This window comes from Diadema setosum, unplaced genomic scaffold (assembly GCF_964275005.1).
Source record: "Diadema setosum unplaced genomic scaffold, eeDiaSeto1 scaffold_49, whole genome shotgun sequence".
Lineage (NCBI taxonomy): Eukaryota > Metazoa > Echinodermata > Echinoidea > Diadematoida > Diadematidae > Diadema > Diadema setosum.
Window position 1 is genome coordinate 25,783 of NW_027307675.1, and position 21,646 is coordinate 47,428.

The 21,646-nt window shown below is 35.9% G+C and overlaps 1 protein-coding gene across 1 annotated transcript in view; it reads right to left on the reverse strand.

Annotated features, from left to right (window-relative positions):
• LOC140245875 (complement C3-like) overlaps positions 1-21,646 on the reverse strand; it is a 145,304-nt gene that overhangs the window by 15,400 nt on the left and 108,258 nt on the right. The window contains exons 32-39 of the mRNA XM_072325360.1: positions 18,324-18,482; positions 12,919-12,984; positions 10,028-10,152; positions 7,069-7,156; positions 6,358-6,429; positions 5,363-5,468; positions 4,660-4,749; positions 1,173-1,247 (exon numbers count right to left, since the gene is read on the reverse strand). Coding sequence (XP_072181461.1) covers positions 1,173-1,247; positions 4,660-4,749; positions 5,363-5,468; positions 6,358-6,429; positions 7,069-7,156; positions 10,028-10,152; positions 12,919-12,984; positions 18,324-18,482 — 781 coding nt within the window. The remainder of the gene's footprint in view (positions 1-1,172; positions 1,248-4,659; positions 4,750-5,362; positions 5,469-6,357; positions 6,430-7,068; positions 7,157-10,027; positions 10,153-12,918; positions 12,985-18,323; positions 18,483-21,646) is intronic.

Below are 21,646 nucleotides of genomic sequence, written 5' to 3' on the forward strand. Positions count from 1 at the left end.
GAGAATATAACAATTCAAAAAAAATACACACATTCTACATAACATCTGTCACAAATCATGTAGATATTCCTACAGTTATGAGACATAATCCATAATCCATAAAACAAGAATAATCATTCAATTCATTTTAAGGCAGAAATCAAACAGAAGAGAGGAAATAGAATGAATTATCCGATCATTCCTTTTTAACTACAAAACAAACAAGCAGAATTCATATATGCAATTGTGAGCAATTTAGCCAAACACTAAAAAAACAGGAAATGAAATTTCTATTATATCAAAAGAACAATGACAACAACAACAACAACACAAACCACCCTCATTCCCACCTTTCCACCATACCCAACCCTCAACTACTCATAACTTTAAACTTTACCCCCCCCCCCAAAAAAAAAAAAAAAAAAAAAAAACGTCCTTCTCATCTCTAAACCACCTCCCCACCCTCTACACCACATCCACTTCCTTACCCGAGACAGACAAACTCCCTCTCATCCACCTCTCATCTCATCCACCTTTCATCCACCCACCCATTTACACACCCACCCTGCACACACATCCACTTAACACACACACACACACACACACACACATCCACTTAAACACACATTCACACCCCCTGCACACACATTCACTCAACACAACACACAGTTATTTCTGCTCGCATTCAGAACATAAATAATTATGCTAATTATGCTTAGGACATATGCTGCATACACACAATACATGCATGCACATACACATATCATACACGCAATATACATATCCACATACCTGCATATATATTTTATATACACAATACTTATCTCTGAACTCAAAAACATCTAAAGAAAAGAAGTCAGTAATCAAACACACACAAAAGGGGAGAAGTACGGGTGCATAAATAAACTAATCCTTTACAAATTATTTAAACATTCCCATTTCAGCAAAATGCAAACCCGGTTTATTTCTTCTAATGGCAATATCATTCTCTTCCTTTCGACATGTCATTAATTAAATGCCTTTTTTAATTCTACCAATGTCGGTGTTATTAACTGTGACCTCGCTTTATATAACATATGTTTAACTATAATCTCTTGTATCTCTCTTCGTCTTCAAACACACACACACACACACACAAACACACACACACACACAACACACACAACACATAAACACACAAGAAAAACACTTACCAAAGTGCTCATCAGTCTCACAGGCCGCTGTCCGCAGTTGTGATGCGTTGAATCGCTGCCCGCATCCACAAGCATCTAGAGCAAGCAAACAAGAAAAAACATCAACAACAGAAATGATGAAAAGGGACAAAAACAAAGTCATATCGATTGTCGAAAACTACTTTTCTTCCAGCCAATTCTAATGTCAGTGTAACGGTAATAAACAGATCTTCACTTTGGCTACCGTGACTTTTTCCACCCTTTGGTTATGTTTGGACACTTAAAAAAAAAAAAAGGGACAACAACTTCCTGTTTCGATAGGGCACACACAACACTGCATGGAATGACTTGTAATGTAGATACCACTATCGTAAAAAAAAAAAAAAATGAATAAAGAACAATATGCGCTTCTGTTCTAAATATCCAAATGAAAGGTGTTCCCATCTTAACAAGCACGTAATTATACCTCCTCATGTATTTTATGTATTTGATGTCTCCTAAAGAGTAAGCCAGGTTATGAAATCACTCTCAAGTATTAGCCTATTGCTATTTCAGCAATTCCAAATGTGACTTGTTAATAGTGAATCAGGGATTATACCAATAGTCCGAGTGACTGTTACCAAAGTTGGCGTGTTTGAATTGAATTGAATTGAATTGAATGTTTGAATTGAATTGAATTTGAATTTGAATTGAATAAAATGTTGTTGTTTTTTGCCCGTTGTGTACTTTTACAAGAATGCATAGTCAAAGGAATATCTATTGTTAAAACAATATTCCTGAAGAAGTAAATGAAATGAAATGAAATACACTGTAAGCTGAATTGAATGGAGTTAAAATGAATTCAAAGCAGTTGAATTGTATAATTACTATGCAAATATGCTTATTTTACTCGGAATTCAGAATTGAATTTTCGCATTTTGGTTACCATAATTAGGGCAGTTTTTTTTTTTTAAGGTATAGTGTTTACAGCATATTTTGACAATACATAATTTAAAAGTGGGAAATGCTTATGTAAACAGGTAAATCAGAAACAAATATTCATTGGCAAAAATAAGGTTGAGCACTTCTTGTTTCTCTCCCAATTCCCATGTATTTCTCTACCTCAAATCTTTTTTTTTTTTGCTTTTCATTGTTTTGCTATCTACATTGCACAATACTTCATGTTAGTAATAGGGGTTGTCATCAGAGGAAATATACTCTCTCTCTCTCACACACACACACATAAAAAAAAAAACTACTTCTGACGAACTTCATAGATTTTACACAAATAAGCCCATGCACTTTACACACAAAACCATTGAAACCGCCAGCTTTGTGACGTTGGTCATGAATATGAATTATACCTTCTCAACAAATAAAAATGTAAGCGAGATGTAGCATCCAAATTTTTCGTACAAAAAAAAAAAAAAAAATGCGAGGGGAATGTTTTAACGAACCCCTCCTGTTGTTGAGGGTTAAATTGTAAATCTTTCAAATATGACCTCGAGGAAAATGAGTCTCAGTGGATCGTGGGTATCAACAATGCGGGTAACATGATTTTGTGATCACTTCGGGAGCTTTCGAACAGTAAAGAGTATTTATATCTATATGATTATATTTATGTATTATATATTTATATTGAATTTTATTTTATAGGGTATGCCTTAGCTGACGTCAGGTCTAAATCTCGTTCTTCTTATTTACCAATGATATTAAAGCCTTTATGGCAGAAATATAGATTTTTTTTTTTTTAAAGGAAGGATTCATGAGTAGTCGATTATTATTTTTTTTTAAAGAGTAGGCCTTTTAGTTCTTCGCTTTCTGCGAGGCGTAACTCACATGAAGACGATGCACGTGCAATCACCGTTTGGGTTTATCATAAACAATCACAAACCAATCACTGAAAATATTTGGGTGAGATATATTGCTCTTTTGGCATGGTTTGTGGAGTTTTTGAGGATATATACATCTTAAATCTTTGTAGTGTATGCTTTGTGTGTTGTTTCAGCTTTATGTTGAATGGAAATAAACGATTACTGAATGGAATATATATATATATATATATATATATATATATATATATATACAGGGCTCGTCATTAGCTGTTGCCCTGGGCTATATTTTGGTTGCCCGATCGTGCAGCTGAAATTTAATATGAATTTTAATGTTTCCTTTTCTTTCCGGTCAATTATTATTTTCTTTTCGGGGGCACCAAAATTTCATAGTCATGTACAGTGAGCCAAATGGGTTACCTGAGAAAGCCTTGATATATCATTTATGTATGTATGTAGTTATATAGCGTATGTAAAACAATAACCCCCCCAAAAAAAACAAAAACAAAACAACAACAACAACAAAAAAAAAACAAAAACAAAAACAAAAACAAAAACAAAAACAACGGGACCCTCCGCAACGATAATTCTAAAAACAGTGAATCCATCCAAACACAATTTCAGGATATGAAACTATAACGTATTATCCACATCTCACAGAAAACTCCATCCGATTTGCTTCAGTGGTCAAAGAGAAATGAGGTTTTCTGTAGAACACGTCAGTAATCCCTTCACTCCAAGTTCTGTCCATTGTGTTCACACATGAACATGCAGTTCGAAAAGCAAACAAGTGCTTAAGGAAGAATGAAACGCACAACATGCAGCACAATGATACACACTTCTCTGTGACCACTTAACCAAACTGAATGGGGTTTTCAGCAAAATATAGGTAAGATGTTATATTCTTAGACTCTGAAATAACTATAACCATATTGGAATTTATTAATGCGAAAATCTGATTGTATTTTTTCTTTCGAGGGGGGGGGGGGACATATACTGTATACTGTATACTATGTTCATCATTATCTACATACATGATATTGTATACTTGTATATATATACATTGTATATATATATATATATATACATGTACATATATATATATATGTATATATATATTATATACATGTACATATGTATATATATATATGTATATACATTATATATTATATACATGTACATATATATATACATATACATATATATATATATACGTAAGTAGAGTGTGGACTGCAATATGGCTGACAGTGCTCAACTACATAGGAGCCCATGTAGTACAATATATAGTAGGATGGAAGGCGTTGCTTTATAAGTGACTTAGCTGGACAGTCTGTTTCGGCCGAAGCCTCGTCAGCAACTAAATCAGTTTCTTTTTAACCATATTACCCCTGCCTTACGTTAAGCCCAGTACCAGTGTCATTATCAACTTTATGGTGCTGTTAAGTAGCCACGTGCATGTACCTTTTGTATCTTTTGTTTGCTTGCTTGAGTGCACCAGAGCCGTATGTCTTACACTGTACTTTAACAAGAAACTGATTTAGTTGCTGACGAGGCTTCGGCCGAAACAGACTGTCCAGCTAAGTCACTAATAAAGCAACGCCTTCCATCCTACTATATATTGTACTACATATATATATATATATATATATATATATCTATATCTATCTATATATATATATATATATTTATTATTTTACCTTGAACACAGACGCATTCATCAGCAGCGCAGAGAGTTGAAAGCAGCGGGCTCTCGTTCCCAGGCTTGTAAAAGACTGTGCATGTTTCCTCTATGGTGTGTTAAGAAAGAAGTACGAGAACAACCCATTAAGATATGTCAAAAATTCAACTTAATTCAGTAAAAAGCCTGCACGAATTTGCACGGGAAGCAATTTCTATTCTTTACAGCGGATGTCTCATTTTCGTACAAATACATAATACATTATATGAAGAGTTCCTTTCCGATTGTAATAACTTTGTAACTTTGTAATGATGCTACTGCATTGAAAGTTGGTATTAGTTATGGATTGAATGTAATAAAACATGCTCAATTTAAGCTTCATTTGATAATACCTCCGATGTGGTTGCTATAGAGTTTTACATCCTGTTTTACCCCATTCATAACACAGAGTGCATCTTAGTGAGGATAAAAACTTGAATAGATCCTAAACTTTAAAGTATCTTTTCTCAGTAGACACTTTTCCGAAGTGTGTAGGGCCCTACTTTCTTTCCGTTATTTAGATAGGTTAGGTTAGTTCATTTGAATTGAGTTATACATTATTTTAAGGCGTAAAGTCTGCTTTTTCAGAATCTGCTGTTCACTAAAGATACAATTCTGGAGACTTTTTGGTAATTTGTGATGCTGGGTCACATATATTAACAATCGTATCATGAAGCTCGTACCTCCAACATAGTAGTCGTACACATGAACAGGCACGGCTTGGATGTTTCCAACAATGCTATCTGCAATCACTTTAAAGTTGACGCAGAGGAGTTCATCATGTGGAATCTGTCAGTTGATAGAGCGTTACATTGTCATTTTAGTTTGATTTTTATTCTAGAGTCATTTGTTCAGGCAGTACAAGCAAAAACACTTCTATACTATAGTTTGAAAGCAAGAGGTCTGAAGGTCTTGCGCTCACCTGAGAGTCGCAAGTTACCTTCCGTGCATTCTTGCACACTTATATTACCTAAGAACATAGCAAACTTTTTTTCGGGGGGTGGGAGGAGTTGGGGTCAGCTTTTAGGGCCGCGGTTAGCTTTACGGGTCGCATCTTTTTATGCGATTTTGATTAAATTTTCATTGTTGTGCTCATACCCAATTTTACTTTTCCTTTGCAAAATAAAACTTTAAATGGTGCGGAATTGCCTTTTAATCTTCTCTTCGACTTGTATCTTATGAAATTGTGTAAGTTTTAAATGAGGGAGACATCTTTATCAAGTAATTGTTTGATGATCATAACATACTCTGAGGACAAAGAAAAAAAAGATAACGATAATGCATGCATATACGGACGTCTAGAAATAGTACTGACAAATAATTTCACACACAAAAAAAAAAAGAGCCGATGAGATCAAAGAGGAAAACGAAATGAAAGAAGAGGGCTCTAGGAATGAGACTGTGATGTTAAACATGCTGGTGTGTGCGGATACGCAAATTTGTGACACTGTGTGAGATACTGCGATAAAATGCAAACGTGGGCCAATGTGTTTGTGTGTGCACATGTAGTTTGCGTCCATGTGCTTATTTGGACATAAATTGTATCATTAGATTTAAAACTACAACTATAACTTAGACGAACTAGCTTCTCTTCTCGCTGTCATGCCATAGATTGTGTTAAAGGTACAGTATACAATGCTTCGTGATGCAGCATAACAATCCATGAAACTTATCCTACCGCGTCAGCGTAGAAGATCACGGATCGGTCGTTAACTTCGTACATTGCGATGAGGTCGCTACTGTTCGTGATCTGTTAAAAAGATAAATAAGAAGGAACACATCTATTTAGCATGTTTCAATCATTTTCACGATCATAGTACAACAGCTTTTCTCTTTTTCATCGGAGATGTCTTCACAAATGGAATTACATAATAACGCTTTAGTGCCCTTTAATCGTAGGAATACCTCACAACAAAGCGACATTTCAGCTCACTTCAGTTTCAGTTCAATAAATTGTAAATTGTGTGTAAAAAAAAAGGAGAAGGGAAACATAACACCGAACCAAATTTCATCACCTACAGAGCAATCTGTAAAACTTCTTTCATGGTAAAAATACACTTTGATAAATCTCTTACACAAATATTTGCTCTTTTAACAATATTTAGTGCTGAGGATGGTGAACCGAAATGACACTGGAAATCAGTACAGATCTTCAGCACCTGCAAGTGATACATCGCTGTCAGGCTTTTTTTTTAAGCGCAAAGTTAGTGCACTTAATCCACAGTATGGTAATCAGTGCTGAGGTTGCTATCATTATGGAAACTACCACATCTTCGGAACAAGAGTTAGAATTTCATATTCATCTTGAAAGACCATGGGGATTTATTGTGGGCTGTTTTGGTTTGTTTTGTTTTGTTTTGTTTTGTTTTGTTTTTTTCCAGGCACTCACCTCTTTTAGGTCCTCAATCACAGGGCGGAAGCCAGAGTAAATTCCAACATCTATGATCCCCATGTGGGTCTCTTTTTCGCGGAGATACCTTGATGCATTGACAGTAAACAAAATATTCAACCACATTTACCTTACACAATTTGGAGAAGATCAGTCGGTCCAAATTACAATGAGTGAATTCACATTAATACATCATTATCTTTAAATACATAAAGCCCGTGTTCATTGAAAAACGGTTCTCTGTTCTCTGTGCAAAGACTGCATAGACGAAGAGTGAGCGATAGATGACACACACACATACACATACACACACACATGTTTTTTTTCCCCCACAGAAAGAAGACAAAACAACTCCATCCCCTTTATATAAAGAAAAAACAAAAACTCATGGGACAGCTACACCTTCATCGGGTTCATGGTGATTAAGGGTTTTTGACTGTGTCATGATTATTATATTGCGTTCAAAAACGGACTCATCAACATGAAAACTGACGAAAATCGTGAAAAGGACTGAATGTACACCTATTGAAAAAGACCTTAGCAGAAAAAAAAAAACTAGAAATGTCGCTATGGCGACTGGTATGCCTCCGCCATAATGCATGACTCTCCTAATAGGTCTAGATAGTACATGTGGACAATGTGTGATTACATTTTCTCAAAATTGGCAAAATATTAAAATGACAAGTTTGTCACAATTGTGTTGAATGTTCACCTTCCATGACCTATATAGGTTTAATTGGATGAATAGGAGAGCATGTAATTGGGATTTAAGGACTTTAACTTGACTTTGACCCATTCATACCTTTATGCATTGAGTAATTTTCGAGGTATGGAGAAAAAGTGCAATTTCTGTATTGAATAGTGAATTGTTACCATTTTCATCTGGCCTTTGACCCTAAAATTCCTAAGATGATCACTGTCAGGCAGAACATGTATAAATATGTAGTAAGTTTCAAGATAACTTGAGCCACTTCCGAGATATGGAGGAAAAAGTTAGTTCAGCACTATGACTTGATCTTTGACCTTTTGACCTTTGAGGCGAAAAAGAAAAACTTTCCAGAGAATCTCTATTAGGTTATACATGCATACACCAAGTGTAAAAATAAAAAATCCTGCTGGCATTGCATAAATATAAGGAAAATACTAAAATTTTGAAGTGTTGCCCTTGACATTCGACCCCTGACCTTTGACCCCATGAACCCTAAATTGTATAGATAATCAGTGGCAGTCAGTACATGTATATGTACTATGTTCCAAGAAGATACCTTGAACAATTTCCAAGGTATGGAAAAAATGTGAAGTTTTAATATTTTTACTTGACCTTTTGACCTTTGACCTTTGACCTCATGACCCCAAACTTTCACCAGAGAATCTTAATTGGGTAATACATGTATACACAAAGTTTCAAGAAAATATCTTCAGGCATTGCCTAGATATGGTGGAAATAGTGAAATTTTATGTATTTGACCTTGACCTTTTGACCTTTGACCGTGAGCACCCAAAAGTTGATAGGCACAACTTCACCCCCTAATACACGAAGTTTCATTAGGATACCTTAAAAGGTTTTTTTTTTTTTTTTTTTTTTTTTTTTTTTTTTTTTTAGTAATGCTGTCCACAAAATTCATTACGGACGGACGGAAGGACGGACGGACGGACGGACAACACGAAAACATAATGCCTCCGGCACCACTTCGTGGCGGAGGCATAAAAATGGATGGAAGCAATCTCTAGAGCGGAACCAGTCTAGTTAACATGTCGGGAAAATCAAAAGGTATATGAGTCATGGTCATTATTCCGTAGGTCCGTAAGTCACGTTGCATTGTATCAATATTTCAGTAAGAAAAGCAGCATTTCAGCTCTCACATCATTACAATTTACACTCTCTCCGTAGTCAAATACCTCAAGAAGAAGAAGAAGAAGAAAAAAAGTCCCATCACTCTCTCGGGATCGTCGAATTTTTTGTTGGTTATAACCTTTCCCTACACCATTTCATTACAACTACCGATATTTTATTATTCATCACATCACAACCTTCAAAAACAAGACGACTATAACTATTCTTACGACCTTTTTTTAACACCAATACACTTAAACATTCATGGGTTGAGATGGGTTCGCATCATCTGCAATTCGCTCTGAAACTCGAAGATTGACTGTAAGCGCTGTATGAATTTTCCATATCATTGTCTTATTTATATCAAACTTCAGAGAGAGCATTTATACTCACAATTAAATCTATAACATAATTATTTACATTCATATTCATATTGATATCTATTATATTATTGTATCTTTTATGGTAGTATAAATCTTAATAGGCAGTACTAATTCAGCAAAGGAAGCAGGAGACCATCAGAATAAGCATGGCTTGACGGGGCTGACGGCCTTGTTTGTTCATTTGTTTTTATTTCCGAAACAGTAAGATTATATACAATACAAAATAACAGTATTCAACATGACATAGTTGAGATATGAATCAAAGGTAAAGCATGAGAACATAATTGAAAAAAAAAAATGACGTGTTGCAAATGATAAAATATGTGAAGTTCGATAACCCATTTCAGAAAAATCTGCGCGATAGCTCTGGTTTTTTTTCCCCCATGAGGTCCATTGGGAATCGAACTGGGATAAAAGATGGAAAACATATCACATCGTCTACCCTGGACATGACTATTCTTGATCAAGAAAAAGAGCTTCAGAATCTGTTCATTTTAATCACGTGTAAACGACCTTTCTTTATTTTTTTCTTATTTGTAAAGTTTGGTTCTCACTGACGATGATGCATTATTATCATTGGTATTTTTCTTGTTATAAATCAAACGCGACGTCATTTGCTCTGCTTTTGTAGTGGCAGACTAGTGTCGTCCCAATAAATAACTCGATGTGCTGATCGGCTTTTCTTCGTCTACAAAAAGAATAATTAATTGTATAAAAAGCACGGAACACTTTACACAGCTACCTTGTGCAGACTGTAATGTCAATGTGCTTCAGGTTTCCTCCGTCCCTCACTTCCGAAGCGCTAACATTAAGTATGAACGGACACGTGGCCACGTCTGATGCCTCCGAGTTGTAGGATAATTCGACCTGCCAAGCAATGCAGAAGCATGGTAATATACTGCTTTTAGAATCGTTTGAAATGCTAAGGTCAGTGCAATCACAAAAATATTAAGATTCAACATTTTAAAGCAAGTCTTTCTTATGATGTCACATTTCAAAGAAATTGTGAAATCTTAAGAGAAATACATGACACATCAAACTGGAATTGCTGAACGTTTACACAATACCGATACATACATATAATATATATATATATATATATATATATATATATATATATATATATATATATGTGTGTGTGTGTGTGTGTGTGTGTGTGTGTGTGTGTGTATGTACTTAAGTATTTCAAAAAACATTTCCCACTTTTGATCATTAATAGTTCAACAACTATTCATCCAATAAAACTGTCATTATGAGTAATAGCTGAATAGTGTACAATTTTGTTGGAGGTGATTTGAATGTGAAAGCATAAATCAGTTTAATTAAATCTAAGATCTAAGAAATCTAAGATCTAAGAGGGCGGTGAGTTGGCTCAGTCGGTAGCGCGTCTGCCTCACGATCACGCGGCCCGGGTTCGAACCCGAGTTTGGACTGAGCAATGTTGTGTGTAAACATACCGTCCCCTCTAGCAAGAGGCAAAACACTCTGTCCCTCGGATAGGACATAAAATGGAGGTCCCGTGTATGAGAGAGTCACAGCTCATGCACGTAAAAGATCCCGCTTCATTCATTCATCGCAAAGAGCAGGGTGTCTAACCCGGTGAAGTGGTCCCACCCACATCCCACTGGACCCCATGGAAGACCAGCTTATTGTAGCTGAATATGGGCTATCCAGCCATCTTCACAGATGGAAAATGAACAAGAATAAGATTGATTTTGAAGTACAGTGTAAGGTTTCAGATTTTGGTCAAATTTTAACCCTCTGTACAAAAATTGAACTTTGCACAGGAACCAATGATGTGTATGTGAGTGTGTGCTGACAATGGCCCCTTAACAATGGACATGCCTGAACCACCTGTTGACTAGGCGTCAGTCTCGCGCTCCCAGGCACATGAATGCTTAATCAATAATTCATGTGGATTGCCCTGGGCACTGCTAGTCTGAATTCATGCACGGTAAAGGGTAAAATGTATGCGCATGGAAAAGGTAAGCACATGTTTCCATGTGCTTGCAAACACCTCATTTCATTCCTGCTGGCAATCATTTTGAAATTTTGCTTCATCACTAAATTTGGGAGATAAATAAGCATCAATTATTTAAAGTTCCTCATTTTAATACCACTGTCTAATAATTAAATAGTCTGACAAATTTTGCGCTTTTTCGATAAAAAGAGATCATTTTTGGTAAAGAGTTCAGCAGCATTTATCATTGGGGAGATTTGTTTCACAGTAGATTGATTTAAGGCTCCATATACACAAGTGTATACACTAATTGATTTTCTTTGCTTCCTGTCACCATGTTTAGGATAGAACAGAAGGTAATCATTGTAATTTCGTTTTTCAGAAGTAGGGAGAGTACTGTCACGACTCAACGACAGTATCGGCAGGCGTTTGACTTTACACAGATACTGCCAGAGGCTGAATAAAGACTAGGTGTGATAGTGGAATTTCTCATGAATAAATAATGAAGCATTCAAACCCTGGCCATTGTTCAGGACCATTGTCAGGGTGTTAACCACACACTCCCATACACACCCATCGGCAAAGTGAAATGTTGTACAGAGGGTTTAAAATAGAGCAAAATCGGGAACCTAACTGTGAAATTAATCATGGATTTCATGAAACTGATTTATACTTTCATATTTAAACCACCTCCAACCAAATTGTACACTATTCAGCTATCACTCATATCAATGACAATGTTATCTGATATATAGTTTTTGAATTACTAATATTAAGAATCAAAAGTGGGAAATGTTTTTTGAAACACCTAGTATATGTGTGTGTGTGTGTGTGAGTGTGTGTGTGTTAATAGTTTGATTTGGTGATATTTCTTTTTTCCACGTATAGCAACAAATACAAAACTATGAAAAGACGGTAGACAGAACAAGTCAATACATTGATATACAAATCCCATATCGGAACTTCATTCACAAGGGAAAGTAGCGATATTTTATATAATAGTAGTCGAGATGACAGGGTTAGAAAACACATTACCTACGCGAGGATGATACAGACACTGCTATAACAACTTTGAATTTTCGTTCGAAAGGGGAATAAAAACAATTATACATGTGGATAACATTTAATTCAACAATATTAATAGGACTGCCGTCATAAGCACAGTTTTAGGAAAGTCGGGCAATCCTTTAAAAAGTTAGGAGTTGTTAAAGTTTCGGTGTAGTCATTGCTGGCTGAGAAGACTACCGCAGTGCATGACATCACGTATATACAACGATACAATGAAAACTTGTAGAGAATTTTACATATTTTCACTTTCTAACATATTTTCACTTTCTAACATTTTTTGTGAATATTTAGATTGGTTACAATCTACTGATATTTAAAGACTAATGTTATTCCCCTGCCTGCCTTTCTATCAAATAGGTGAGTCAACTGCTCTTTCATTAAGACAGAAAGGAGAAAATATGTTGAATTTTCTTTATATCTTGTTCCTAAATGACGTCACAAAGTGATGTTGAGTCTTCTCATCCAGGTGATCGATGGCTGCACCAAAAACTTTAAACATTTGGCACATTATCCGATTTTCCTCAAACTGCACTAAAATGCTCCATTAATACTGTATAGGGTTTTGGGGGCAGTTTATTTGGGGTTCATTCTCCTTTAAAACTTACGTTTGCCTTGCCTACTCCATGTCCCTCCCCGATGAGAGTTAACTCTTTACCGATAGAGGGAGTAATCTGAAACAAAAATAATCATAAAGGCTATTACATTGGTACACAGAAAGCGTACATAACGCATAATTTCAATTTGATGTTACGAACGAAGGCTTCAGTGCATATCGTGATCAATGGTGATTACAAACAATCCTTCTTCAAGGTGAGAATGATAGCAGTTAACATCGCATTCAAACATAGCATTTCTATTCTAAAAAAAAATAAAAACCCAAAATACACATAATATGGATTGCATAAACTACAGTATGCATGCAGTTACCGAGCAATCTTTCTTCTGGATTTCCAGGAACACCACAGCACCCTGCTATTTCGTGATTTTCATTACTTTTTTTTTACTCGTTTACATTTAAACAAAAAAGACTACAAAAATGCGAAGTCATAAAACACGTTCAAGAATGTTAGCCATTCAGAAGTGCTGAAATGAATGACGTGTGGGCTCTTTATTTTCTAACTTTACATGCGCGGGAGTGCAAAAAAGTACAGGTATGTAGCGAAAAAGCATAACATCACGGCGTATACTCGGGTGTCCAACGCCCACGTATAAGCCATGGTGTGTAGCTATAGCTCTGCATTAGCCTACATTTGCAAGGAGTACAGAACATCCACATGTATGAGACGCGCGCGCGCAGCGCAAAATCCAAACAAGGCCCTACGCGGTCGACTATACACGACCGATCGAAGAGCGGCCTAATTGTATTGAAATACAAAATAAGTAAAACTAATCTAAAAAAAAGGTCAAATATTAAGTGAAAGTGCTGAATTTCATTTCTGTGTATTTTTTTTATATCCAGTTTTGTGGACAGCATTTTTTTTTTAAGTTGAGGTATTTAAATGATATTGAAATAATGTATTTATGAGTGAATGAATATGTGTACATAAGTATGCATACCTCATGGCATTAATCTGCAAAAGATTAGATAATACAGAATTGTATTTATGTTTAAGATTTGCCAGATATGAGCTTTTTTTTTTTTTGTAACACTGCTGTTAACAAAAGTTTTAATAGATTTTTTTTTTTTTTTTTTTGGGGGGGGGGGGGAGGGTTGGATAGTCAATTTGCTTTTTTTTTTTCTTCTTTTTCAACCTTCCCCTTTAATTTCTGTCTGAGAAATGTCATTTCTTCCCAGCCCAGAAGGCTGTTTTCTGTTTTTAATAGTATCTGTGCAAATTCTTTAATGATTTTTACCTGTTTGTCATAGTTTAAACCTTTTTTTTTTTAAAACAGCTGCATTTTTTTTATGGCTTCTTGTCATTTCCTCAATCCAGCAGTTTGATAATAATAATAAGAATTAGAAATGTATGTTTATATATGTTCTGTATATGTATATTGACTATTTTTATTGGTTTTCTGAGGGTTTCGTGGGGAAAATGGGTTTAATTTAGAAATTGGGATTGTCTAGGGATTGTGGTATGTCACTGGCTTCCTTGTACAGTTTTGTTGGCCTGGTTACCACCCGCTTCAAATTGCTATTAATGTTTGCAGAATAGTTTTTTGTTTTGTCCTGTGTTAATGGTTGTACGAAGGAGGGGGGGGGGGGTGGGGTGATAGGATTCTTAATTTGGGGAGTGTGTGAGGGGAGGGTTTGGAGAGTAAAGGGATCTGTTTTGTAACTATGTCACTGTGATCATGAGTTTGTAGATTGTGATTTGATATTGTGAAATATACAAGGATTTTTACAAAGTTTGATTTTTATGCAAGAAATTTTAAAAAGTACAGTTATGGACATCTTATCATGATAATCAGTGGCACATAAATCTGTAACGCTGGATGCGTCTGGAAGGGATATAGGTTAGGGCGGTCCGCGGACTACAGTTATTTAGTTAACTTGACCAATGCCTGGCAGCCCTGTCAGGTGCATTCAGTGTTTGGGTATTTTTGTCTTATTGTATTGATTGATTGTTTTGAGCTTTGTAATTGATTATGTATTGCATGTTTTCTATATAATGATAATAATCAATAGTTCATTGACCCATTTCATAACCCCCTTCGCCACCAAAAAAACAAAACAAAAAACAAAACAAACTATATAACCATCACTCAATGTGATTAATACCCCCACCTAACACTGAGGGAGTTAGCTCAACCAGCATTAGCTTTGTATGTTTTTTATTGAAAAAAAAAGAATATAAACCATGTCAATGCATTATTCAACATTGAACAAATGTCCATTTTACTCACTGATAGTCACAAGTGTCATACTCAAGTCAAGTGCTCAAAACCTGATGGAGTAAGATAATTAAATTGGCAATTTCCATGATTTTCATAAAAAAATGTTGTTACCATGGCAACACAATGTTTGACATAACAAAGAATGAAGTTTGCACAACTACATATCACAGCTGTCACACATGCCAAATTTCAAGTCAAATGCTGAAAAGCTGAGGGAGTTATCTGAATTCATATCATTGCATAATTTTCATTTAAATATGCAGTTACCATGGCAACACATTTTTCAACAATGACGAAAAATAAATTTTGCACATCTACGTTATACCAAGATCACATGTGCCAAATTTGAAGCCAAATGCCCCAAAACTGAAAGAGTTAGCTGAAACACAATTTTTGTATTATTTTCATTCAAGATATACTGTTGCCATGGCAACACACTATTCAACAATAACGAAAGAGGAAGTTTGTACATCTTCGTGCTATAACGGTCACATGTGCCAAATTTCAAACCGAGAGCTCAAAGACTGACGGAATTAATTAAATCCATAGTATTTTTGTATGATTTTCATTCAAAATATACTGTTGCTATGGCAACACATTGTTCAATAATGACGAAAGACGAAGTTTGCACATCTTCGTGCTATAACAGTCACATGTGCCAAATTTCAAGCCATGTGCTCAAAGACTGAGGGAGTTAACTGAGTCCATAGTATTTTTGTATGATTTTCAATCAAAATAAGCTGTTACCATGGCAACACATTTTTCAACAATAACGAAAGATTAAGTTTGCACATTTACATACCATAGCCGTTACATGTGCCAAATTTCAAGCCATATGCTCAAAGACTGAGGGAGTTAACTGAATCAAAAATATTTTTGTATTCTTCTTAGGGAAAGAATGCTGTTACCATGGCAACACATTGTTAAACAATGACGAAAGATTAAGTTTGCACATTTATGACTGCAATGGTCATATGTACCAAATTTCAAGCCAAGTGCTCAAAGAGAACATTTTGTAAGATTTCTTTGAAATTTGCCGTTGCCATGGCAACGCACTATGCAATACTAACGAAAAAGGTGTCATGCACATCTTTATTTGATAGTGGTCCCACATGCCAAATTTGGTGTCAATTGCTCGAAAAATGAGAGAGTAGTGCAATATTAATGGAAAAGGTTTTATTACACATCTTCCTTTGATCCTGGTCACACACGCCAACTTTGGGGTTAATTGCTCAAAAAATGAGAGAGTAGTTCAATCCATCAAGTTTTTGTGAAAATATGCCGTTACCATGGCAACGTATTACGCGATATCAACGAAAAAGTTGTCTTGCACATGTACCTTTGATAGCAGTCATGCATGCCGAATTTGGGGTCAACTGCTCAAAAAATGAGAGTAGTTCGATCCACAACATTTTACAAGATTTGTTAAAAATTTGCTGTTGCCATGGCAACGCATTATGCAATACTGACGAAAAAGGTGTTCAGCACATCTTCCTTTGATAGCGGTCACACATGCCAAATTTGGGTTAATTGCTCAAAAATGAGAGAGTAGGTCGATCCACAATTTTTTATGAAAATATGCCGTTACCATTGCAACGTATTATACGATACTCACAAAAAAGGTGTCTTGCACATCTAACTTTGATAGCGGTCACACATGCCAAATTTGGGGTCGATTGCTCAAAAAATGAGAGATAAGTTCAATCCACCAACTTTTGGTGGAAATATGCCGTTACCATGGCAACGTATTATGCTATACTAACGAAAAATAAATTGTCTTTCACATCTACCTTTGATAGCAGTCATGCATGCCGTATTTGGGGTCATTTGCTCAAAAAATGAGAGAGTAGTTCGATCCACAACATTTTACAAGATTTGTTAAAAATTTGCTCTTGTCATGGCAACGCATTATGCAATACTAACGAAAAAGGTGTCTTGCACATCTAACTTTGATAGCAGTCACGCATGCCAAATTTGGGGTCAATTGCTCAAAAAATGAGAGAGGAGTTTGATCCACAAGATTTTGCAATGGACCGACCCACCGACCGCCCGACCGCCCGACCGCGGCCTGCCCGGCCGACCGACCGACCGACCGCCCGACCGGCCACCCGACCTCAGAGTGATTCCTATATACCCCCCCCCCCCCATCACACTATGTGTGGGTGGGGGTATAAAAAAGAATCACAGGTTTAAAGGTTATGACGTTAGTGGAGACGCCGCACTGTCTGGTATACATACGGTATTATGTTTTGCATCATGTTTCACCAATATAAATAATCTTGAGTACGCTGCAACTCATTAAAGCAATCTCTCCTGTGCATTATTTGTATAATAATCAATATTTCATTCAAGGAGGAAATGTTGCTCAGAATTCCCACGTACTGATGGTGGCTTTCAGTCCCCGTTTAAAAACACTCGGTAAAGAAAACTACGTTTATTGCTGTCCTTTAAAATGTAATTAAGACATGAATACAAATCTAGCTCAAATCTGCTTCTTAGGATTGCATTTCACACCCCCCCCCCTCCAGACAATCTCTCATGATGAACAGAAGTACGTTGTTAGCTGTGACAGCAATCCATCCATATAACTGCAAAGTCCTGTAGTTAAATATACTTACTATACAAATCGAATTAATGTTTTAGTACACCCTATAGAATTACTTTTTTTTAATCCATGCACGCTTATGTCAAGTGTAAAGTACAGAGTTGTTAATTTTTCCCACTTTCTGCTACTTTAGGCAAATGTTTCTGCTGCTTTTGACTGATCATGGATAATCGCTTCTCTTTCCAAATTCAGTGTTCACAAGACAGGGTCCATTACTCATAAAATCATAAATAACGGATTTTTCCATGTCGATATGAGGATTTCTAGCTCTTTCTGAATAGCTACCGAAATTGGAAAATATTCGATAAAGTATTGCTCTCTGCTACAGTTCAGTTAAGTATTGGCTGACCTTCGAGAGGAATTTCAATACTCGCATAACTCGCACGATATAAAATTATTACGTAACACTCCAGTGCATCTGTTTTATTTCCAACATCATTAATACAAAGGAAACATATTTAATAGAAATGTCCTTCTCATGTAACTAGGCAGTGGCAGTGCCGTATATACGGCACTGAGCAGTGGTTAGAGTATAATAGGACGTGAGCGTTATTGAACTCGACTTACATCTTCTTCTTGCTGCACCCTCGCGTTGTCATTCGTAAATTCGTACGTATCCCTCCTCACCCGACGGTCGTACTGCACGCGGCATTCAAGGTCGAGTCCGTCTTCCCTCGGAAGGGTAGAGGAGTATTCGGCTAAAGCCTGCATCGCCACAACCGTATCCTATTGAGAGTAGAAAGTAGAGTAGGCATTATATATATGGGTCAGAATTTTGAACGATGTACAATTGAGCCAAAACAGGGCAAAATTTAAAAAGTAGGAAATTCTCCAAATCATTCATCTTACCTGAAAGAGTATAACTCAAGCTTTAATATGAACCCAATTATACTAGGATTTTCCCAGAGGAACAAGTTTTTATTCACCGCTGAAGTTTACCATGTCCAGAGCAGCGAACGTCCGTGAGGAATAGTACTGCACATACATTTGAATACCATTTAACATAGTTTCCAAAGATCTGATTCAATTCAAAATCCTAACGAAATATCTTAAGGGACATGTGTACGTGATTGCAGAATATCAAGCTTGTACTCTTAACCTGTACGTAATGGTAGACAATTGATGATTTAACTAAATTCGTCATTTCTGTGGAAATATCGCTCTTCCGCTAAACACTTTCTCCACTTTACGCGCATTTTACAGAAACTCAGTATTTTCACCTCTTATTTCACTATCCCATACTTTGATCCTCACTCCCAAATAATAATTTACCTTTTTGAGATGTATCTCATCTGGGCAGTCTCTATAACCCAACAAACATAGCATAGTTTTCATCACGGAGGTTCGCATGTAGCTCACGGACGTTCGGAACAAACAAGATATTGAACAATGCAGCTCTCTTGAGTTGGAAACGCATTCTACTCACAACAAACAGCAATTTCATGTCGAGAACAAACTCCTCTGCAAAATCCTGAATAGATATTACCAATTCTCAATTATATAAGCTTGTTTATCTTCTCATAATGAGGAATCAAAGAAAACAATTTTTCCATCTCTCGTAATGAACATACAAACGTACGTGTAATCTCAGTGACGTAGTCCATCCTTGAGAACGAATATATTTATCAAAATTTCGTTATCATGATGTAAATATTCAGGTCCTATACTTGTTATAAAGTCTGCAATGCAAAATTTGCTTTTTATATAACGAACATGGTCTCAGCTAAAATTATGACAAATAACTGATATAGAAAAACAACAGAAATGTGCTCCGTTATAGAAATACGAAGTTTAGCTGGGGAGGGCAAACGAATACGTTAGGAAGAAATCCCTCTGTGTTTGCTCCTTGTGTTACACACTGTTACCGAGGAGAATTTGTGCTATTATATTAGTCAGAAATGATAACAGGTTCGATACTGAGAAGTTTCGTCATAACAAGACACAATAATTCCATATAACTTGGATGGATGTTTGTGACTTCGATATTATACAATATGGTTTGTTATAACAAACCTTTTGTAGCGCGTCATTTCGGAAGCTCGTTATTCATACAGTTTGTCAATACGAAAATTGATAGAGTTCGTATTATGAAGCTTTTCATTCGGTAAATGATAGGAATCTCCGAAGGTTAACCGAAAGGCTTATTAATTGGAACATGAAAAATTATGTTCGCTTATCCAAATGTGGAGAAACAAGTTAACAACTAAAATCCTCCAATTTCAAAACCTCATAATAACCGTTTTCACCTAAACGAATATCAGGCCCATTCCACTTTTAGAAGAAAGGACCTAAAAATAATGATCCTTAATATCTATTTTTCGAAGAACATTTCTAATAACAAACCTCCTGAATTAACTACATTTTTTTTTTTTTCATTTTGGAATAACAAACCTTTAGACATCGGAGTAACGAATCTTTGGAAGAGCGAACGTATCAAAGTGCAACCTTAAACCTATTCTTAATCAGTACTTTTTTTAACATGTGTTTTCAAAGTAAGCACAAAAGCACAAACAAATTGACGATCTCTCTGTCTCTTAAATGCAAAATGAAAAAAAAAAGTCTTGGAAAAAATTGCAAATGAATATTGCTTTTCATTGATGAGTATAAAACAACACCATGTGATGATAAGCGGAGGATTTGCGTATTTTCATCAGACAATAATTGTATACTGCATGATTTTTGTTCGCTTATGACGGCATTTCGATGAATAAAAAACATAAACAAACAAACAAAAACTTCTCCAGAGGAATTTGGTATAACGAGAGTGCACTGGCAATTCTTTTTTCTATGTGTTGGAGCTCGATCCCTTCTCTGTTTCTCAGTCATTTTCATTCAACTGCTTCCACGTCCTTTTGAAACTTTTCCGTTTCTTATTCAACACATGCTCATTACAGACTTCTTCCGTCATTATCCTGAATGTGATTGCGTAGCACTTTTCGGATTTGTTTTGGTTTGTTTTGTTTTGTTTTTGTTTTCTGTTTGGTCGCAGTATGTTCAGGCTATTGAAGGAATGAGAGAAAAATCGTCATGAAGAGAAAAATAACAATGAATTAAGGCATTTAATATCATGACAATTACAGCGAACGTCCGTTATGGAGACCAAAACTGGATGTGTTCTGTTTGAGACGGCAGCTACCATACTCAAAAGATAAACACTTAGAGCACCTGTTACTAAAAAGTGGCACTGATCCTCTTTCTCCTACTATGTAATCCATTGACTTATTCAACCAACGAACATCCGTGAAAAAAACGTTTTCCGTTTGTTATTACAGGTAAATTGAGTGCTGAACGCTATTCACTTTCGGGTATGAGCGGCTCGGTGATTTGGTAATATTTTCAACTAACATTAATCTTATGTGCAGTGATATATTTGTAATTGTCAGAAATTTCCTTTCTCGGACAGAACGTCCGTGAGCGAAACTTTCAGAACCTGTAACAGTACAAATTGTCTCCAGAACCTCATTAGAAAGAAATTTAAACGCAAAGAAATTACAGATTACGCAAAATTCCATTTTCCTATAACTTTGTTTTAAGTGTTTAGCTGTTTTTGTATAATTAGAAGGAAAACAAGCGTAAAATTGCGAGTAAATTTTGAGCTGTTTGTTCATCATAATCATATACCGCCTTAAAAATTCTGAAACTACTGCTCTAAACTCATTGTTTACTTTGTAAAACTTTATTTGTCGCTATTCGAGACAAAAGTTTTAAAGAATACAGGACACTTTCGGGACAAGTTATCCCTATCGGTGGGATTGCATACGTCACGGACGTTCGCTGGAATTGTCACGGACGTTCGTTCTACTACTATGGTCATGTTCCAGGACGGATAACTAATCGGCAGAGAGTACCTAGCCTTCCTAACTCTTTCAAAAATTTGAAAAGGTATTTTC